Genomic DNA, 21,399 nt, shown 5'->3' on the forward strand with positions numbered 1-21,399 from the left:
CGAACAAAACGGGCAATATATCATTGATTGATCTTTGTTCTTTATATAAATAAATGACCTTTGAAAAACATAGACAAAATGCGTCATGACTTTTCTGACAATGCAATATATGGAAACTGTAAGCACCACACTGCAGGAAAGAACCGATGATCTGATATTCTTTATTTTAGGAAACAAGGCTATAACAACCACACGATGTGTTCTATTGGTCCCCTGGGTTAGATATCAAAGACTGGGGTTTTTCAAAAGTATGAGGGGAAACCCAGATCTGTGATTGACAGCTGTAATAGTTGAATATTAAGGAGCTTATTTGTAGAGAATGCTAAAAATAGAGATTTTATCAAAACACTGATCAAATTTTAATTTGATTAGTTACAGACATTGCAACAAATGGTAGGGATTATAGCCGTGATAACCTCTGATAGGGCCAGTAAGTCACAGTGAGCAGAGTAATTGATTGCATACTTCAGAAATCCTAGGGCTTACAAATATCATAACATACTGAATACAAACTTACATAATAAATTTCTGACTATTAGAAAACAAAAATACCAGAATATTTCTTTTTTCCCAAAATATCATTTCTTGATACATCTTTAAATCATTCATTTTCACTTGAGTTCTGAATAGTAGAACTGAAACCATTAAGACAGAATTTTCATATAATGGATATTTTTTTTTTGGTCAGAGAATTATATAGGATGATCTGACACTGTTGCCTTAGGATCAAGTTCTCTAATTCACACTACTGATGATTCTTACTTTGTGTGGACCAAATTTTTACTATCTGTTATTTTTGTTCACATTTCTGGCTAAAAGAATGATAAAAGTACTGAAGAGCAACCAAGTATTCATATAGGTCTTAACTGTGTAAATTACTAGCATAATAACAATAATCTACACCATATTGGGATAAAAATTTATTATATATAGAGGGTGCCAAAAAAATGTATACACATTTTAAGATAACATGTATTAAAATGTGTATAGGCGCTCCCGCTATATCTTCTATCATCCAGAAAATAAAACAGTAATTTTATATTACACACATGTGAGAATGGCTGTCACCAAAAAGACAAGAGACAAAAGTTGGCGAGGATGTGGAGAAAAGGGAACCCTGGTACGCTGTTGGTGGGAATGTAAATTTGTGCAGCCATATGGAAAACAATATGGAGGTTCCTCAAAATATTACAAAGAGAACTACCATATGATCTAGCAATTCTATCTCTGGATATATATCTAAAAGAAATGAAATCTCTATCTCAAAAAGATACCTGTGCTCTCATGTTCACTGCAGCATTCTTTACAATAGCCAAGACATGGAAGCAACATAAGTGTCTATCAATGGATGGATAAAGAAAATGTGATATATTGTATATACATATTTATCTTCATTTTATTACTGAGGTGTTAACCAGTTTTTTATTTTTACACTTTCTACCTCCTTTCTTGATTCCATTTTTACACTTCTGAATTATAGCTTCAAATAATTTCTTCAAAAAAGTTTTGTGATAGTAAGCTTTTGAAACACTATGCTTTTTTTTTAAAGTGCCTGTATTTTGTACTTACACTTAATAGATAATTTTCCTGGATGGAGAATTCTAGGTTCAATGTCATACTTAGAAGACATTGATCTTCTAACTTTCAGGGTTGCAGAGGTATCTGATACTAATTTATTTCATTTTCATTTGTAAGCAGTATATTTTCCTCCCCTTTTAAAGCTTTTAGGCTTTTACCTTTATCCCTGGAATTGTGAAAGGGCACATTAATGTTTTTATGGGCCTTTTTTCCTTTCAGCCACTGAATTCTTAGTATATCTTTTCAATTTGAAAAACTATCTCATCAGCTCCATAAAAATTTTTTCTATTGTTTCTTTGATTTTTAAATTGTTTTGATTATGTAAGTAATTCATAAACAGTGTATATTCTTGTTCCTATGTATCACGACATCACAAAGTCACATGGCCCAAATTCCACTCATCCTCCTCCCACCTTTAAAGAAGTTAACTGCTGGGCCAGCCGAGTGGTGCATTGCTTAAGAGCTGGCTTGGGATGCCAGAGGGCCCCAATTCGGATCCCACAAATGAGGGCTAGTGACACTGCCCTCTACAGCTAAGATGCTGAACAACAGCTCAACCTGGAGCTGGGCTGCCGTGAGTCGCTGGCGACGGCGTAGGCTGCAGAGGGTTGCCATGGGCCACCATGTGTAGCCAGCAGCCAGCATGAGCGGCCAGCAGCCGCTGTGAGCGACTGTCTAGAAGCCGGCAACTGATCCACCTCACCAGGGAAGAGCACGATGATGGTGCCAACTTGGGCCAGTGAAAACGTCCTCCACAACTAGACTGAAGAACAAAAGGACAGCAACTTGTCTGTTCCCCTTCCCCCAATTCCCCAGCACTGTTCCCATTCCCCAATTCCCCAATAAAAATCTAAAAAAAAATTTAAAAAAATAAATAAGTTAACTGCTGTTAGGAGATTGGTGTGAATACTTCTATACAAAAATATGCATATGTATAGCTATATGTAATACGCCAATTTTGTTTTATGCATATGGTTTTTCTCATTTGCTTTGTTAATATATATATTTATAAAAAATTTACCAATGTTATGTACAATTCAATTAGTTCTAGTAAATGTTCAGGTGTGTAACTACCAACCAAAATCATAACATGTTTCCATACCCTCCGAAATGTACCTGTTTGCAGTCACTCTCTTCTGACTACCTCTTGGTCCCTGGCAGCCTCTAATCTGTTTACAATCTCTATGCTTCGCCTTTTCTAGAATTCCATATACTTATATGGAATCATGCAGTCTATAGTATTTTGTATCTGGCTTCTTTCACTTAACACAATGCTTTTTAGATTAACCCTGTTCCTATGTGTATCAGTAGAGTTTCTTCCTTTTACTGCCTTTACTAGCCATTCAGTAATTGATGGACATTTGAGTTGTTTCCACTGTGGCTATTTAATGAAGTTGCTTTGAACATCCACGCACATGTCTTTGTATGGGCATATAGTTTAATTTTTCATGGGTAAAGACCCAGAAGGAGAATTCCTGGGTCATACTGAAGTGAATGTTCGATTTTTAAAGAAATTTCCAAAATCTTTTCTGAAGCAGCTATACAATTTTGCATTCCCATTAGCAGTATCTAAGAATTCCAGGTGCCTGTTTCCTTTTAAACATTTGCAGTCATCATTTTTAAAATTTTATTTTAACAATTTTAGTGCACATGTAGTGATATCTCATTGCGGGTTTAAATAGCATTTTCCTACTCACTAATGATGTTGAACATCTTTTCATGTGTTTATTTGCCATCCATATATCTTTTGGTGAAGTGTCTGTTCAACTCTTGTCAATTTTTTATTGGATTGTTTGTGTTTTTATTATTGAGTTGTAAGTGTTCTTTTTATATTCTGTATACAAGTCCTCTATCAGATAGATGTTCGGCAAATATTTTACCCCAGTTTGTGGCATGCCTCTTTGTTGTCTCCACAGTGTCTTTTGAAAGCATTATTTTTTACTTTTGTCTCAGGTTTTTATTGTATATTTCATGCTATGTTTTTGTTGTATTTAAGAAATATTGAATAACCCAGGTGCCAGCAAACGTACTTTAAATGGCTAGATAGTAAATATTTTTGGCTTTGTAGGCTATATGGTTTTTGTTGCAACTACTCAATTCTACTATTATAGCGCTAAAGCAGCCACAGACCCTTCCTAAGCAAATGGGCATGGCTGTGTTCCAATAAAAATTTATTTACAAAACAGGTAGCTGGTTGGATTTGACCTACAGGCCATGGTTTGCTGACCAATGGAGTATCCCCAAAGCCACTAAGATTTTCTCCTTTGTTGTTTTCTGAGAATTTGTTAGCCTTTTCCTATTGAACTGCTTTGGCACCTTTGCAGAAAATCCATTAAAAATATGGGTGTTTTTCTCAACTTGCTTTTCTCTTCCATTGAACCATATATCTATCTTACATGGACTTCATTTTTCTATTTTTAAAATGTCTTGAAATCAGGTATTTTTAAGTTCTCCAACTTTCTTCTTTTGCAAACTTGTTTTTATTATTATGGGCTTTTACATTTTCATATAAATTTTAGATTCAGCTTGTCAGTTTATATGAAAAGATTTGCTAGAATTGTTCTTTTTTCTTCCCTATTTTTTCCCTCTTTTCTTTGTTTTTAATAACTTGTATTACTCTCTTAAAATTCATTAATCTATGGCTACTCGTTATGCCCTCACTATATTGTCATGAACGCATTCCCTTTTGTTCATGGTACTGTTATGTCAATGAAAATTGTGTTTGTAATGAATTAGTTTGTAATCCCTGCTAAGATGAATTCTACTTTTATTTCTATCAAGTAAATATTTATTGGATATCCAAATGTACAAGTTACTACTTTAAGCCAAGGAAACAGCAATAGTTATAGACTTGGGAGGGCTGGCCGAGTGGCTCAGTTGGTTAAGAGCTTGCTCAAGAGTGCGAGCTCTGAGCAACAGTGGTTCGATTCCCGGCCTGAGCTGAGCTCCACTGAGCTGCCAACAGGTGACAGGATGGCTCAGCTAAAAAAAAAAACAAAAAACTTGGAGCTAGAAATCTCAGGACTTTCTGAGTAAGCACATATTGTCTACTTTGTTAGAGAATAGTGTGAAATAAAGTTCAAAGGGTAGTCAAATTTCTTTCTTGTGAGTTATTTAAAGAGTTAACTGAGAGTGCTATGGATACATCCTGCCAGGAGCCAGGAAAGGGAATTAACTAGCCTTGCATGAATGAGAAATTAACTGTAGAGAAAGTAAAGAGGAGGAGGAGCTGTGAGAAGAAGAGAAAGAAGAATGAAAGATGATAACCCGATTTAGTACACTTTGAGTTTGACATGCAGTTGAACATTCAGGTAGAATGTGGACAGAATATATCCAGAAGGCAGTTAAACATCTAGGCCCAGAAATTGGGGAATGATTAGAAATAGAAATTTGCTAGCCATCTTTCTTTCTCCATCAAACATTCCCTGAACGCCTGTGCCAGAAACCATGTACGGATTGACTGTGACCCCCCCCAAAATTCATGTCCTTCTCATATGCAAAATGCATTTTTTCCAACTTAGTAGCTCCAAAAGTCTTAACTTATTTCATCACCAACTCTAAAGTCTCATCTAATTAATCATCTAAACCAGATATGGATGAGACTTGAGGTATGATCTGTCCTCAGGCAAAATTCCACTCCACCTGTGAACCTGTGAGTCTGTTAAACAAGACAAGTTATGTGCTTCCAAATACAATAGTAGGACAGGCCGAGGATAGACATTCCCATTCCAAAAGGGAGAAATCAGGAAGATGTGATGGCAAGTCCAAAATGTAGCAGGGCAAGTTCCATTAGGTCATAAGTTGCATGAATAAATTTCTTCCGCCCAACGCTCTGCCTTCTAGGCCCTCCGTGGGTGAGCATCATGCCCCTTGGCTGGGCAGAGCACCGCCTACATGGCTCTGCTGAGTCCCGCCCTTTGAAAACAAGATGGAGGCAGCCTTGCCTCCTGTGCCTGTGTACTCGGGGCCTGTGGTAGGAATGGCAGCTCTGCTGATCGCTGAATCACAAGTGGAGTCCTTCTTCCCTTTTCTTGCAGGTTAGCTCATTTTGAAGCTAAATTGCTCAATGGCAAGTCCTATAACATCCAAGAAGTTCAATAGCCTTCCTAATTCCATCCTTCCTTGTCTGTTCCCTTTAGTTCGAACTACACCAGTAGTACCTCTGCTGTTATAATTCCATCTCTAGTCTTGCTTGTGCTGAGATGGCTGATTAAGTCCATGTGTCACACTCATCATCTCTTTGTCAAATGATTGTTCAGCCATACCCTCATTCTCCTCAGTTAACAAGTGCTTTCATTTTTTGCCATATGGATAGACTGAAATTTTTCCAAATAATTTCTGATTCTGTTTTGCTTAACAATTCCTTCGTTAATTCATTTCTCCCCTTTTGCATTTTACTATAAGCAGTAAGGAGGAACCAAGCCACTCCTTCAAAACTTTGCTTAGAAATCTCCTCAGCTAAAAATCCAATTTCATTGCTCCCAAGCACTACCTTCCACAAACACTAGAACACAGTTCTGCCAAGCTCTTTGCCACTTTATAACAAGGATTGCCTTTCCTCCAGTTTCCAATAGCATGTTCCTTATTTCTACCTTCAACTCCACCAGAATTGCCCTTACCATGTATATTTCTAACTTGCATATCAAAACTCTTCCAGGCTCTACCCATTATCCAATTCCAAAGCCACTTCCACATATTTAGGTATTTGTTACAACTATATGTGGGGGGATTTTTTGTTTCCTTTTTGGTTTTGGTACCAAAATCTGTCTTGGTCAGCTTAAGCTGCTATAACAAAATACCATAAACTGGGTGGCTTGAACAACAAAAATTTATTTTTTTACCGTTTTGGAATCTTGGAAGTCTAAGATCAAGCCTGTTTATTTCCTGAGTAGGACTGGCTTGTAGATGGCTCTTAATGTGTTTAAGCATCCTCTCCCTAGAATCCTCCGTCCTCCTACTCCAAATCCATTGCTTGTTCTCTAGGCAGTCTGCACAGTTGTTATTCTGGCTCTTGCCTTCATCATTGTAACAATTGCCCTGCCCCTGCTCCTGGTGGAGCACATCTTTAATAACTTAGAGTGAGCGGAGATAGAGGATAAGTGTGAGGTGGTAGAGATTTTTAAACTTCGTATGTCTGAAAATGTCTTAATCCTACCTTCATTTTTAACATTAATTTGATTAAACACAGAATACTAGGCTGGAAATAACTTTCTCTCCAAAAAGTCCCATGTTGCTGTTAACAAAATTTGACATTCATATTCCTGGTCTGTTGTTCCGCCCAACCCATGGAAGCTTCTCAGAGATTTTCTTTTTTCCCTCTTGTCCTGAAATGTTAAAATTATAGGCATTGGTATATGTCTATTTTCATTTATAGTTTGAGTACTCAGTAGGATTTTAAATCTAAATTCTGTTTTTCAGTTCTGGAAATTTCTCTTAGATGATTTCTTTGATTAGTCAACATACTGGACTAATCCTCTAAATACTTTCTTCTCTCATTTTCTATCTCTTTAAGAGGCAGTACAGTATAATGGTTAAGAGACTGAATAATAAAGAATTTCAACAAGTTAATAAACCTTTGTACTTCAATGTCTTCATCTATAAAATGGGTTTAATAATAGTGCTTCTTAAGACTATTTTAAAGTTTAAATTTGTTAATTGTGTAAAGGGCTTAGAATAGTGCCTGGCAGTTGAAAAGCACTTTAAAACATGTTAGCTACTATGATTTTTTTTCATTATCATTGCCTGTCATTATCATCATTATTGTTCTTTTATTCTGAGAGACTTGACCAACTTGATCTTCCAGTGCTTCTGGTCAATTATTTTTAAATCTGCTATTATATTTTTAATTTCTAGAAACTCAGATTTTTTTCTGATTGTTTACTTTTACTGAAATATTTTTTTATACACCATCTCATATAGTAAATATTGCTTTTTATTCTTTTTGAAGTTTTTATCTGTTTCTGGCATGGTTCCTGTTTCCTGCTTGTTCGTTTTGGTCTTTGCATTCCATATTCGATGCTTTTCTCAAATATCTGAGGATTCTTGGCTGTCCTTTGATATTGAAGAGCAAGGGACTGGAAAACAAATTGGAAATGCTGAGTATGTGGACACATAACTTGTGGTCTGTATTGTAAACTTATCTAGTGGTGTCTCTCTAAAGGTCTTTTCTCTTAATGTTGTCCACTTCCCCAGGGAGGAATCCCCTATAATCGCCTAATCTCCTGCCTGTTCTGTTTAGGGATGGCTTCTGGCCTCTGAGAGCCTAGCAGTGGGAGCCAACTGTGTCTGTGTGTGTGGGAAGAGGAAGTTGTCTCACCCTGCTGCCTGAAGACTTTCAATGCTTCCCCTGTCTCACCCCTGCCCTCCACAGTGCTCCCACTTCCAAAGTTTGTCTGATTTGACCTCTCTGTTTCTCTTGCACAGTGGGGGAGGAGTAGTATCCAGGCTCTTAGGGGAAAATAGAGGACCTGGGGGCTTTACTGCTCCTTTTAAAGATTTTCTACCAATTTTCCTGTTTTTGCACAAGCATGTTGCTCCTTGCTTGCTGAAATTACTGGATGGTTTTTCAAGTATGCCAGTTGTTGAGATTTGTTAAAGTCAAGTGGTAAAAACGTGGGTGTTTATTATATTATTCTTCATTCTTTTCTATGTGTTTATTTAGCTCATAAAAAATAATTTCAGATGCAAAGGATTTATGTGATTAACAACAATGTTTATTGTAGCATTCTTGGACTGCAAACAACCTAAAGGTCCAACAGTTGGGAAATGATAAACTTAATTTTAATTAAGCTGTAGGATATAATAATGTACAGCCATGAAAATCTTATTTTTGAAATATGATTAAATGTGGAATACTCACAATATCGTAAGTTAATTGTCTTGTCTGCAACCAGAATAAGAGTTGTTCAGTACAGGTTTTTGTTGAGTGCTTAACGTGCAGCAGGTGTCATTCTCTGCATTTTACATTTTTAATTCATTTATTCCTTACAGCAACCACCCAATGAAGTGAATATTTTTTTTCTCCATTTTTCAGATGATAAATGGAGACATAAAGAGGTCCAATAGGTGGTCAGCGTAACCACAGACAAAGCAACTAGTGTATAAAATCAAGATTTGGACCCAAACAATCTGGTTGCAAAATTCAAACTCATAAACATTATGCTGTATTGTACTATATGCCTCATAAATATTTATTTGCATTGGAAAAATAAACTTATTTTTAAAATTTTAAATTTATATTTTGTAAGATACTAGTAGTTTTCTAGGAATGATGGATTCAGAACTTAAATGATATAACTGGTTTCTAAAACTAGCATAAATTAAAATGCAAAATCTTTTTGGAGGTCTTTTAGGAGATGATTAAAATATATGACGGTTAATGTATTTTCCACCTGATTAGTTGACATGATTCTAAGCATAAATAAATTAGATCTTGAAAAGTCAAAGTTGAAATTTATACTGTTAATGACATAGCACAAAATTATGTTTACTAATCCAATGCCTCACGTTATCTTTATGATTCTGGCTAATAAAAAATACAATTATTGCATGTGCTTCCCTTCTCTAAGAAACTTATATACTTTTCTCTTTGCATTATTCCTATAGTACTTTTTACCAAAAAAAAATGTTTCTCATGTTTTTTGTAGTCACTCAATAGGTAAGCTTCCAAACAAGAAAATGTAAAATTGGAATGCCTTGTCTCTTCATTTAATCAGATTTTAAATTCGTTTTTATTGTTAAAAGAAGAGGCATAAGCTTGCAGGTGCAAAACTAATGTTTGATATGGGCAAAATAAATGTTTTTATTCTTAGTTCTCATTCACTCATTATTTCGGTGAATGAGTTTTTTGAATTCTAGAATTACAAACCAGTAAACAGATTGCGCACATTCTTTATTTTTCCCTTGTGGAAACATAACAATAATTACATGTAATATATAAATGCTAATTTTAGACTTTGCTTTAAGTGTATAAGTTTTAAATATGAGCACAGCCTCTTGTTGCCATAGCAGTTGATTTTTGTTAGTGTAAAAATTTGAATATTTTTTTTAAATTCTAGTTCATTGCCAGAAATTTAAACTGCACATTTATTATATTTACCCCTTTTCTCTGTTTTAAATGTCTATTAGTCATGACTTTATGCTTGAACCAATTTTAAAGCATCAATTTTAATACATTGGAAAGTTCTAGTATCACTAATATTATTACTTAAGAAAATTGTCATAGTTTTTACCACACATGCTCAATAATGTATCATTCTGTTTTCATAGGAACTTCCTGCACCATTACTTGATGATAATTGTAAAAAAAAATTTGATGAAGACGTATATAATCATAAAACACCAGAATCTAACATTAAGATGAAAATAGCATGGCGTTATCAGTTATTACCCAAGATGGAGGCAAGTCAACACACAAACTATTTCTAAAATTTGCAAATGTATTTGTTTTCGTTTTATGGAATCTCTTACTGCAGACATGTTGTTCTTTAAATCTAATACAATGTATATTTATTTAAATGACCAGATGCTTCATTTCTAGAGGATTTAATCAAGATGATATTTTCTTAAAAATAATATTATAGCAAATTGTTTTGTTTTTTGCCAAAATAGATTATTTCATTTTTTCCATAATCTCCATATAGAATCTTTTATTCTAGAGCTGCGAGCCAGAGTAAGTAAACTAACAAAGCCATTTCTGTCCAGCTCAGTTACCTCTAAATAGTCAATATAAGTGGTTGTTCTTTGTAATTAGTATTTTTACTCCTACACATTTTCAACCATTATACTTTGAAACTCAGGTATCTGGTAACCAGACCTATCCAGGATTGACTAAGAGACAGGCAGTTCAGGGAAATTTTCTGAGAGGTCAGAACAGATGTCAGTAAGTCCGCCCACTAAAGCTCGTGAACTCTGCTCCTGGTGAAGGCTCTGTTCATTTATTAGCTCCCTTGTTCGTTTGTTTGCTTCATTCATTTTTCAGAACACTCTCATGTCTTACCAGACATTATCACACTGGAAGCAAGAGAGAAATTCCCATAGTCCACCCTTCTCTAGTCTGCCACGTTGACAGCAGGGTTACCTTTCCCAAGGGCAGAAATATGATTACAACACTGCTTAGCTGCAAATGCCCAGTTTGGTTTCCTCTTTCCACTACCTCCTTCTAAATGCATGGCTGACTGTCAGTCACAGTACTCTCCTGCCAAGCTTAGACACAGCCTTAGAATTCTCTGTAGAGTGTTCTGGGTGATCACACCAGTTAATGAGAGTTAGTGGTACATGAGATGAAACCTGTTTGCCATTGTAATGCTGCAATATGAAATATAAACTTCTCAAGATTGTATACGAGATCTCTACAATTTAATACAAACCTACCCTTTTAGTCTCCTCCCTGTGAGTGGATGTAAAACACTGTATCCTCCCATCCTGTGAGAATTGCTCCTCACGAATTGCTTGTATTTCTGCTGATCATGCTTTTCACTTTCTTATTCACCAACTCATCCTTCTCCAGGTGCAAACGTTACTACCTCTCACAGCTTTCCACACATAATTATCTAGTTTTTTATTTTTGTTTTCATAGCACTTCATGTATTTTAAAGTATTTCTATATGTTGTTTTATAATTGTTAGGATAACTCTTTTCCACCAGACAGAATTAATTCTGTGAAGGCAGACAGCTTATTTTATTTTCTCTGTATCTCTAACACCGATGTTAATGCCCATGTTGTACTCAATAAATATTTAGTGAGTGATAAATGTATTTATCCATTCACTCAGCAGATATTGATTAAGCATCAGCTGTGTACCAAATATAAAATATGTTGTAATAGATACGTATTAAGCAGTGGTAAATTGTTCTAATTTAGATGGGAAAGGTGTTTGAATAATATGATTTTTAAGCGGTGATTTAAATGACTATGAACAAACTACAAACTGGAGAGAGGATATTTACAACTCCTATAATAGAATAAAAAATAAATTTTCATGTATGAAGGACTTCTAAAATGAATAAGGAATAGTCTACCTATTGAATTTTTTAAATGGGCAAAAATATGAAAAGGAAATCCAGATGGCTGTTAAACATACAAAAATAGATGCCCAATTTCAGTTACAATAAGACAAATACAAATCAAAACTACACCGACCTGCCATTTTTTCATATTAGACTGTCAATAATCTCAGATCTTTGGTAAGACACTAAATTAGCAAGGATGGAGGAGACTAGGAGCCTCATACTTTGCTGGTGGAAATTTAAGTAGATACAACTTCTGTGAAGTTTAATTTGGTAGTATCCTTCAGAATTACCAAAACATATACCGTTTAATCCTTTTGGAAGTTTACATGATGAATATATTTACTCAGATGTAAAATAAAACACTATATATGAGCTATTTATTTAGCATATTTTATAATAGTAAATGATTGGAAGTAACTATCCATCAGTAAGCAACTAGTTAAATAAACACTGGTATGTGTGTATGGTAGAATGCCATACATTTGTATTAAAAAAATAAAAGGAAGCTCTGTGTAATCAGTAGTTGTTGCAGGCATAGCCTAGGTTGGATGTGCCTGAGATCTGGGTACAAGGCGTCGGAATAAGTATAGTTATTCTGTTTAGGAAAATGGGAGTTGAGTGACAGAGTTTATAACAAAGAATGCAGAACTCGCACATGAAACCCTAATGGCAAAGAATTTATATCTTTCATTTGGCATATTCACTTAAGTAACTGGGCTTAACAGTGACTCTTTTTGTAAAGAGTGACTGTATTCTAAATTTTCTACTGGTGTGTTCTGAAGGAGTTACCAAAAACATAAGCTCTAAGTTAAATGTGGCTTTTTTTGGTAAAGACAATATACAATCCTGTTTTAGATTATATAAGTCCTTGTGTCTTCCATTTCCTTTATTTTTACTCTTTCCTCAGCTAGGTTTTGGTCTTTTCATTGGTTGTTAGCATTCTTCAAGTGAAATTGTCAGTGAAAATGCAAATGAGTGAAACTTGCAGCCGTTTTTCTTATCTCTTGTTATAAAATCTGTTTAAAGTTGGAAAGTTCTTTATTTCTTTAAAATTCATTTTTTCTTTTTATAACTACAGATGCTATTCTTGTCCCCCTTTACATATAAATGAGCAGTCCTTATTCCATTCTCCCCTTTCAATTTTGTGTGCCCACAGTTATTTTAATTATCTATGGGAGTAAACGTCTCAGAGGTTACATATTAACATATAAACCCAGTGCTCAGTTTTCAAGGTTCACAGCTGTTTTAAAAACTGTGCTCTTACAATGGTCTTCCCCAAATGACTTACTTTCCCCTTTTCTTCAAGTCTCCGCTAAAATATCACTTTATCAGGAATGTCCTCCTTTGTCATTCCATATAAAATACAACTACTCTATCATCTTTCACTGCCTTATTTTTCTTCAGGGCACTTATCATCATCACCTAGCAGGTTAAACACAGCATCTGTCTCTACCAGAATGTGACTAAATGAGAAAAGGGACTTTGACTATTTTGTTCCACTGGCATATAGCGGGTACTCAATAGTTACTTGTTGAGTAGTACATACGCGGATGAATTATATGGTGTGTGAATTAAATGTGAAACCGAGTTCAGTTGCATTAATTAATACAAATGAAATAACAGTTTATTTTGAATTTATAGTCAATGGTCAAACTTAAGTTTACTGGTATTTACAAGTGAGTTCTGTCAAGTTTAGAAAATAGAATCATCTTCTGGCTTCTTCACTTTTCTTTGAAATGTCACCAGCATGTGTATTTGGCTGTCACAGACATTTTACATATGGTGATTTGCCAAGGCTGATAGACAATGGTGAACACTCATCATCATCATCTATGTTATTAATCCAGACCTTACTTTGCCATTATCAGTTTAAGAACAGCAATGACACAAACCTGGGTTTTCTGTATTTTGCTTGGGTCAAAATATAGTCAACACTATTATGAGTAAAGATTAGGCAAGTAATCCAAAACTAGCTGTGTCAATTATCAGAAATGCTTTTTAGTATAAGTTGTCGTGAGGTCCTAAGAGTGTAGTCATATTCCCATTTAGGGAATGCCAAAAGGATAAGCATATACACACTAAATCAGAAACACTAGCACAGCAAAGCATAAAGCAACGCCTCTTCCAGTTTGAGGGGTCGTTTTTAAAAGGCCCCCTTCCTCGTCCTGTGATTTCAATTCTCTCCTAGATGCACCTGTCCTCTTCTTTCCTGTCCAATCATCAAGTCCTATTTTCTCTTCCTCCCAGGAATGGCTAGCCTGCAGCATATGCTGAGACTTCATTTCTTCAGCATTGTAGAGCTCTACTACCAAGGCCTACAATGGCTCCAGCAATTCATGACAGTGTATTAGATCTTTATTATGTTCAATCCTCATTACACTTTGGTTTTCCATCTTATTGGTTCAGCCACAGCAATCCTGTGATGGATGTGTGCATGTTGTCAATGGCAACAAATATCATTTTTTCAATAAGGAAATGTAATTACAAAGGATAGTGATAAAACTTCTGATTCTCTATTGGATCTTGACACAATAATAATAATAATATTTACATAGTGCTTTACAATTTACAGAATGTTCATAGCCAGTACTGCATTAGATTCTCACAACAGCCTAATGAAATATTTATTATTAGCTCTAATATCTGGTGATTGAACTGAGGCTCAAAATGGTTCAGTTCCCACTTGGGTTCTTGCTTTCTGTTATGCCATACCAAGAAAAAAGAAATGATAATCATAAGAAACTGTCTTATTTAGACTATTTATGGTGCAGCTTTTCTCTGAAATTATTTTCTTCCTAACATACTGTAGGTGGGAGATTATTCTTCCAGGCCTCCGCATCAAAGTTTATTTTCCTTTAGCAACAGTAAATTTTTACCAAACCATTACAATTTACTCTTTTCCACAGTTAACAAAGTTAATGGGTAGTTTATGAATGTGAAATACAAGTTTTTATAATTTAAAACTAAAGCAAGATGTTCTTATTAAACTGACTAGTTATTAATGATAGTTTGAATTTTTTAAATGCATCTTTTTTGGGTGTGCAGTTGACAGTTTTTCATGGAGTATTATTATTATTAGGTTTAAAGCATTTAGTTATCTTTTTTAGAGGAAATATTTTGTCTTTGTTTTATAATTCTAGGCCTCAAAAGATTTCACAGCACTTCAAAAATCTGATTATATGTTAATGACAGGTCTCTTGGGTAGAAAAAACTTAGAAAATTGTTTTTTCCTTGAAGAGTATTTTTCATTTTCATTTTTTATTGAAGGAGTAAGGTTTTTCATAATTAAAAACTTTTTAATGTCTACTTTGTGAATATTTTAGTTGCCATATCTAATCTTAATTTCTAAAAAGATTAGTAACAATTGTAATAAAATCTTCTAAATTAATTTTTACATTTTAATGAATTATCTGTTTTCTGTATATAAACTGTCACAGCATGAAATCGATTTTCTGCCTTGATTCATCCCAAATCTAAGATTTCTATCACATGAATATTATAATTAGAAACATTAATAGAAACCGGCAGCTTAAAAAGCATACTTCGCTTTTTGACAATTTAACGTATTTCTCTGAGCGCACAGGACTTCAAGAACCTTCAGTCCACTAATAAATTTATTAACTCAAACTTAAAAGAAGTGGAAAGTCTGTCTTTCTTTCTCTCTCCCCATGGCCAGTCTGCTAAAATAGATTATTCATGCTTATTTGATTCAGGTAGGCTTTTGCAAGCTTCCCTACTAGGCCTGGGAATGTGGTACATTGAGGCCCTTTCAGAGGCTTCTGACACAGACCAAGCTTTTATTGCATGGTGTTTTATTATTACCAAATCCTAGTCTCCACCCAGTTTGTAGGCACTCTGCTTATTCTTTTGAATCAGGAAAGGTTATCACCTACCTTAATCCATGCAGCAGTGTGGATTAAGGACACCAGTGTGCCCCAGGATTCTCAAAGAGGATCCTGGAAACTTCTTGTTTCTTCTTTTTTGCTGTCTTTACTAAATTCTATTGGGCCTTAGAGGGATTTGCATCTGAAATGGGCAACCTGGTGTTTTTCTCAATGAAGACATCAGATCAAAGTTCAGTTAGTCAAGGCCTTTCTAAAACATTAAGGGGGCTTGGAGTTACACAATAAAAAGATGAGCTCTAGCAGAGATTGCAGTAAAAACATTCTGAACTATAATCCGGATAAAGAATAGATTATAGGCCAAAGAACAGACCTTGTTTAAATTGCTTTAGACTAATAACTTTACATTTTAAAACTTTACACCCTATTTTGAAAAAATAAATTTTAACATCACATAATTTTTTGGTGGATACTTTCATTGTAAATAGATAAATCATCTTTTGGGAACCATACTTCTCTATATTGTATTGTATAGATTAAGCCAATTAATAGGTCTCTTTCATTAATATAAATAAATAGTACCTTATAGAGAGATGAACAATCATTTTATTTAGAAAATAAAAGTCAAACCAACAGACTCTGAATCTGAGAATACTGTTTTTATTAGGTTTACATTTTTTTATTCTACATTACTGTATAATTTGATGTTTATAGGCATTTAATTTAAGAATATGAATCCTTAAAGTCTTAAAAATGCAAATATCTAGTGTCAAGCAAATGTTTATTTTTTAATCTAAATTATAAAGTTGTCAATTTCTTAGTAAAATAAGAACCTACCATGTATAGTTCTTCAATTTCTGCAGAGATTATCTAGTTTTGTTGAATGTTCTGAAACTTGTCTGTTTTGTAGCATTCAGGACAGTTGAAATAATGTAAATTTAGGTCAGAGATTTTATTAGAAACCACTGCCAGGTGCAATCTGTTAGTACAATAATAGTTCAACTTTGGATAGCAGTGTATATCTATTTCTAATGTGCTGAATGAAAGAAATCAGCCCAGAGTTCATTCAAAGCAATATCAGAATAATGTTATATTATTAGGATATTACTATCCTATGCAAATAAATTCAGCATCAGGAGTTGTTAGAGTTTCTTAAGAGAAAGACAGTTTGTTGGAGAAATTGTTAGTGGAGGGCACAAAAGAGGAATTATCAATGAACTAATGATTATGCCAGATTTCTGATTTGTCTAATGTAGCTTAGATATATTCTCCCACTTTATCAAGTGCTTTGTTCCCATCTGGAATACCCTAGTACAGTTTGTACTATAAATTTAATATTAAGTTTGTAAGAAATGTTGAATATATATATATATATATGTATATATATATATATATACAGACTGTCTTGTGAGAATTTAGTTTTAAAATGGTGTTCAGTTTAATATATTTAAATAGCTAGTGTCTTTTGGGCCCCTCACTATTAAATTCATTTGGCTTAACTTTTCAATGGTTCTTAGCTACTACCTATTTAATTTGTCATTAAAACCTGGAATTTTTAAAAAACTAATTAAGACTTATGTATATTAAATTTCTTTGAATGTATGCTTCTTTGAAATTTAATGCCTGTGTATATCAGCTCTTCCTTATTACATTAAAAATGCATAAATATTTGTGTTTTGCTGAGTGCAGATCAAATAAATTATAATTTTTAAAAAACTATTTTTTAAACTAAGAATATTGGGTTTTTTTAACAGGCTGGACCAGTATCATCTTCAAGATTTGGTCACTATTATGATGCATCAAAAAAGATGCCACAAGAATTAATTGAAGCTTCAAAGTGGCATGGATTTTTTCTTCCAAAAAAAATATCTTCAACTCTTAACGTAGAACCGTGGTAAGTCAATGACCCACTTCTGACTTCAAAGGTTAATAGAATGCCTTTTTACTACATTCTTTGAAAGAATGAATATCAAAAGTACATGTTCTAATGATAAATGTTAGTTTCTACATAATACGTAACCTTAATTGTGCATGTTTTATATTACATTATACTTGGTTTTCTTCTTTTTCTGATCTTGTAACTGTTGGACATGCTATTACTCTTAATTTGCAACTTAAAAAGTCCAGATACCAAATCTACAATACCTGCTGTTTTTATTTTCAAGAAAATGTGAAATAGTTCTAAATCAGGGTCTTTCAGCCATAAATGCAAAAAGATATCTAAATATTATTCCTTGATAACAATAGCAGTGATAATGGTATGAAGTAATGCTATTTCTCCATGTTTTTCATTAAATGCTCTTTCAGAAAGTAAACAAGTACAAGTTTTCCAATATTTTATTTATTATGGCTTTTCTATTTCTAGTTATGCTGTAAATAAAGCCACCTGTATATTTTTAGATGGCTTATGAGAACTTAGGGTTTGAGTTTTACAATGAAGAGTTTAAGTATTGAGCCAACACATGTTTAAGTGCTAACTTTAAGATAAAACTCTGAAAATTACAATACTTGACATTGAATAATTTATAAAAGTGTTAAGAATATTTCATTTCAATTCTTATTGCAGTTGGATCAAGGGAAAGTCATTACAGAATATGTTGTTACCTCTGTTTTCTTTCTTTTGCACTGTAAAGACGTTATTTTCAAAGTGAGATGACTTATTAAACAGATTTCATAGACAGGAAGTTGTGAACTGAAGTGACTTAAAAATCTATATTTTTTTGAAGTATTACCTAAGAATTTAGTGAACACTATCCTGTTTATTTTTATTAAATCTGTTTCAAGAAAACAGTCTTCGTATGGCTTTCTCTCAGTGGTGCTTTGATGTGTCCTTAGTATCAGTAGCTGCTGTTAATGACTGACTGCTATGCGCCAGTCGCCCTGTTAGGTACTCTACCTTTGTTATCTATCCCATAAAAGTAAATATTCCCATTTTCCAGAAGAAGATACAGAAATTCACAGAAGTAATTCATCTGAGGCTCAACTATTAAACGATAGAGCCGGGATTAACCCAAGTCAGAAGCTCTCTTTTTCTTTTTGCTTTACTGCTTCAAAAGATTTTCATGTCCTTCATCTTCTTTACCTTCCTGTGTTCTGGAGGAAAGAGTGCTGACAAAGACATATTTTAAAATCTTCGTTCTGATATTGAGCCCGTCCTATTGTTAACCTTGGGCAAATCCCTTAAATTCAGTGAAAATAAATATCTTCCTGTGAAAAATTGAGGAGGGGGGGAGAGGGTAATACCACTTGTACCTACATCACTAATTTTTTTAATTAAGTTTGAATTATTATATTGATCATACTAGTACCTAATTTTTGCTATTCACTGAACCAGACATACATGTACATACAGGCTTGGGAAATAGGTCAAAATAACTTCAATGATTTCCTAAATAGTAAATGATGGAACCAGACCCTAAGTCAGTTCTCTCCAACTCAGAAATGTGTTTTAGCAGAGATACTAAACTGCCTCCATTCATGGAGTGCTTAGGGAAATAAAAAATGTAAAATGTACATTAAGTATGATGTAAGTACATGAAAAATAGTCTTGTGAGACATTTTGTAGTTAAAGAATGTGAATATTTTAAGGCTAAAACTTTTCTTAAGTCAGAAAGTATAAGGTTTTTGTTTATTCATTCAACGACTAAAGAGAGGGGAAATGAACGTTTGTCGAATAACTGTTTCATCTCAGGCACTGTTCCAGGCTTTTGATCATAGGATATCTAATTTAATTCTCCCAACAACCCTCCCAGAAAAGTAATATTATCCCAATTTTATAGGAAGCTTGAGGTCAAAGATGCTAAGTAGCTTCCCACTATCGCAGACTATAAGTGACTAAGCTGACACCCAAACCCAAGTCCCCAAAACCTCTGCCCTGTGTTCTGTACCAGGCCGCCTCCACTTCTGCTACAGTACATTGTACAGCACACGACACTGGGTGCCAGAAAAATGACACCTTGATCAGTCTAGTTCTATAGCCTTTAAGGTACATTTTTCCAGAATACTTTTTGAGAACTAGGGTTTTGCACAGAATAGGAAAATTTATAGATTTTAATTATCAAGGCAGTATTTCATTTCATAGTAGTTAACTGATAATTCACTTATTTCATATTAAACTTAAATGCTTAATTAAATGTAATTAAACTTTAAACATGTAATTAAATTAATTTCGAAAATGGGTACTTTACCATGTGAGATTTATTTTAATTTATGAAAAGCGTGTGCTCATTTCACTAAAATGAACTTTACTGGTTCATTTATAAAACAATAAAGCTAAGCCTTACAGTTGTCTATACTCTTCCTATAATTAAGACCAGAGGATATAACTGTATCATCCCACTATCATATGGGAGGATATAACATATAATTTCATAATTTCTAAAGGCACTATTGAAACATGTAGTTTTTTTTTTTAACAGTAAGAAAAACGGAAGGTAATTTGAAATTGTTGGTTGGCTTGCTTATAGAAAATGTTCATACATACAGTTTAAACTTTCAAATTAAAGCCTAGGTATAAAAACCCGAGATGTATTGCAGCGATATTATCCAGATGATTCTGTTTTGATATTTTATTGTCATAAATCAGATAATCTGAGTCACAAGAGAATGATAGAAAAATTGATTTTGAGGGTAATTCTGTAGTCTAAGATTTTTTAAATTTGACATGTTTTGAATTAAGCTTTACTAACAAGTATGCCCAAACACACTTCTCTTTCCTCACTAGAAAGATTCCTCATTCTTCAGGGTATGGATGGTATCTCAACTTTCTTATTAATGAATTTACTAACATAGTCCTTAAAGGTACTGTTACAGACTGAATGTTTGTGTGTCCCAAATTCTTATGTCAAAGCCCTAATTGCCAGTGTAATGGTTTTTGTAAATGGGGCCTTTGGAAGATAATTAGGGTTATACGAGGTCATGAGGGTGGAATAGGATAGGATTCCAGGTCTGATAGGATTGGAGTCCTTAAGAAAGAGGCAGAAACACTGAGCTTCCTCTCTCTTCTTGGATGCGCACCCAAGGAGGGCCATGTGAGCACACGCCGTCTATCTGCTCCCCAAATGGGGAGCTCTCACCAGACATTAACCCGCCAGCACCTTGATCTTGGACTTCTTGTCTCTAGAACTACAACAAAATAAATTCCTATTGTGTAAGCCACCCAGTCTGTGGTATTTTGTTATGGGAGCCCAACCTGACTAATATACATATTATACTGTAAAATCTTACTTTTTTTTATTATAGATATGCCAGGTCTTGAATATTGAGTTCACATACAGTTCATACTAAATAGAATAAATGTGTTTTGATATGTTTCTTTGAAATTCAACATTTTATTTTTAGATATGAATATTTACCCTAACAGTAGCTAGTAGTTTCTTATATTAGCTAAAAGTTTGTGTTGATTAAGTTGAATGAACTGAACTCTGAAACAAGCAGCTATCTTTCCAAGAGAAAATCAGTGGAAAGAGGATAGGAATAATACAAATATTGTAGAAATCAGTCCATTTTTCTTCTCTTGCCAAGTCTCCTTACCGGCTTAAATGAAAACTCTGTATAAGCCTTCTGCCATATTTTCCCAGGCAAATCATAGTTATGCCTCCCTGCATTCCTGCTTATATTTGTTCCTGTTTCTGTCAGAACATTTAACACTGCGCTGTAATTATTTGTCCTGTCTACATACTCCTCTTCCCTCTCAAGTATTGGAAATCATTGAGGAAAGGGCTATGCTTTCAGTATTTATTCCCTGACTCTAGGACACAGGTATTAAGTTGATAGTTGGTAAATTAGTGGACCAATGCCCAAAAGTATGGTAATAAGTCAGATTAACTGTTTCCTTGCTCTTAGCACAAAGATTTAGTGGGATGAAACCAATAAGCAAAACATAGCCATGTAAGAGTATATTTTATTTCAAAAATATAGATCTCTTAGATTGAGAAGCAGCAAACCACCGTATTCAGAAGTTGCAAGC

At 34.1% G+C, this 21,399-nt stretch overlaps 1 protein-coding gene across 2 annotated transcripts in view; it reads left to right on the top strand.

Moving 5' to 3' along the window:
- ELP4 (elongator acetyltransferase complex subunit 4) overlaps positions 1–21,399 on the top strand; it is a 218,689-nt gene that overhangs the window by 35,553 nt on the left and 161,737 nt on the right. For both annotated transcript variants that reach the window (XM_019639465.1, XM_019639466.1), the window contains exons 4-5: positions 9,847–9,978; positions 17,186–17,325. In XM_019639465.1, the coding sequence (XP_019495010.1) occupies positions 9,847–9,978; positions 17,186–17,325 (272 nt within the window). The remainder of the gene's footprint in view (positions 1–9,846; positions 9,979–17,185; positions 17,326–21,399) is intronic.

This window comes from Hipposideros armiger, unplaced genomic scaffold (genome assembly GCF_001890085.2).
Source record: "Hipposideros armiger isolate ML-2016 unplaced genomic scaffold, ASM189008v1 scaffold_44, whole genome shotgun sequence".
Lineage (NCBI taxonomy): Eukaryota > Metazoa > Chordata > Mammalia > Chiroptera > Hipposideridae > Hipposideros > Hipposideros armiger.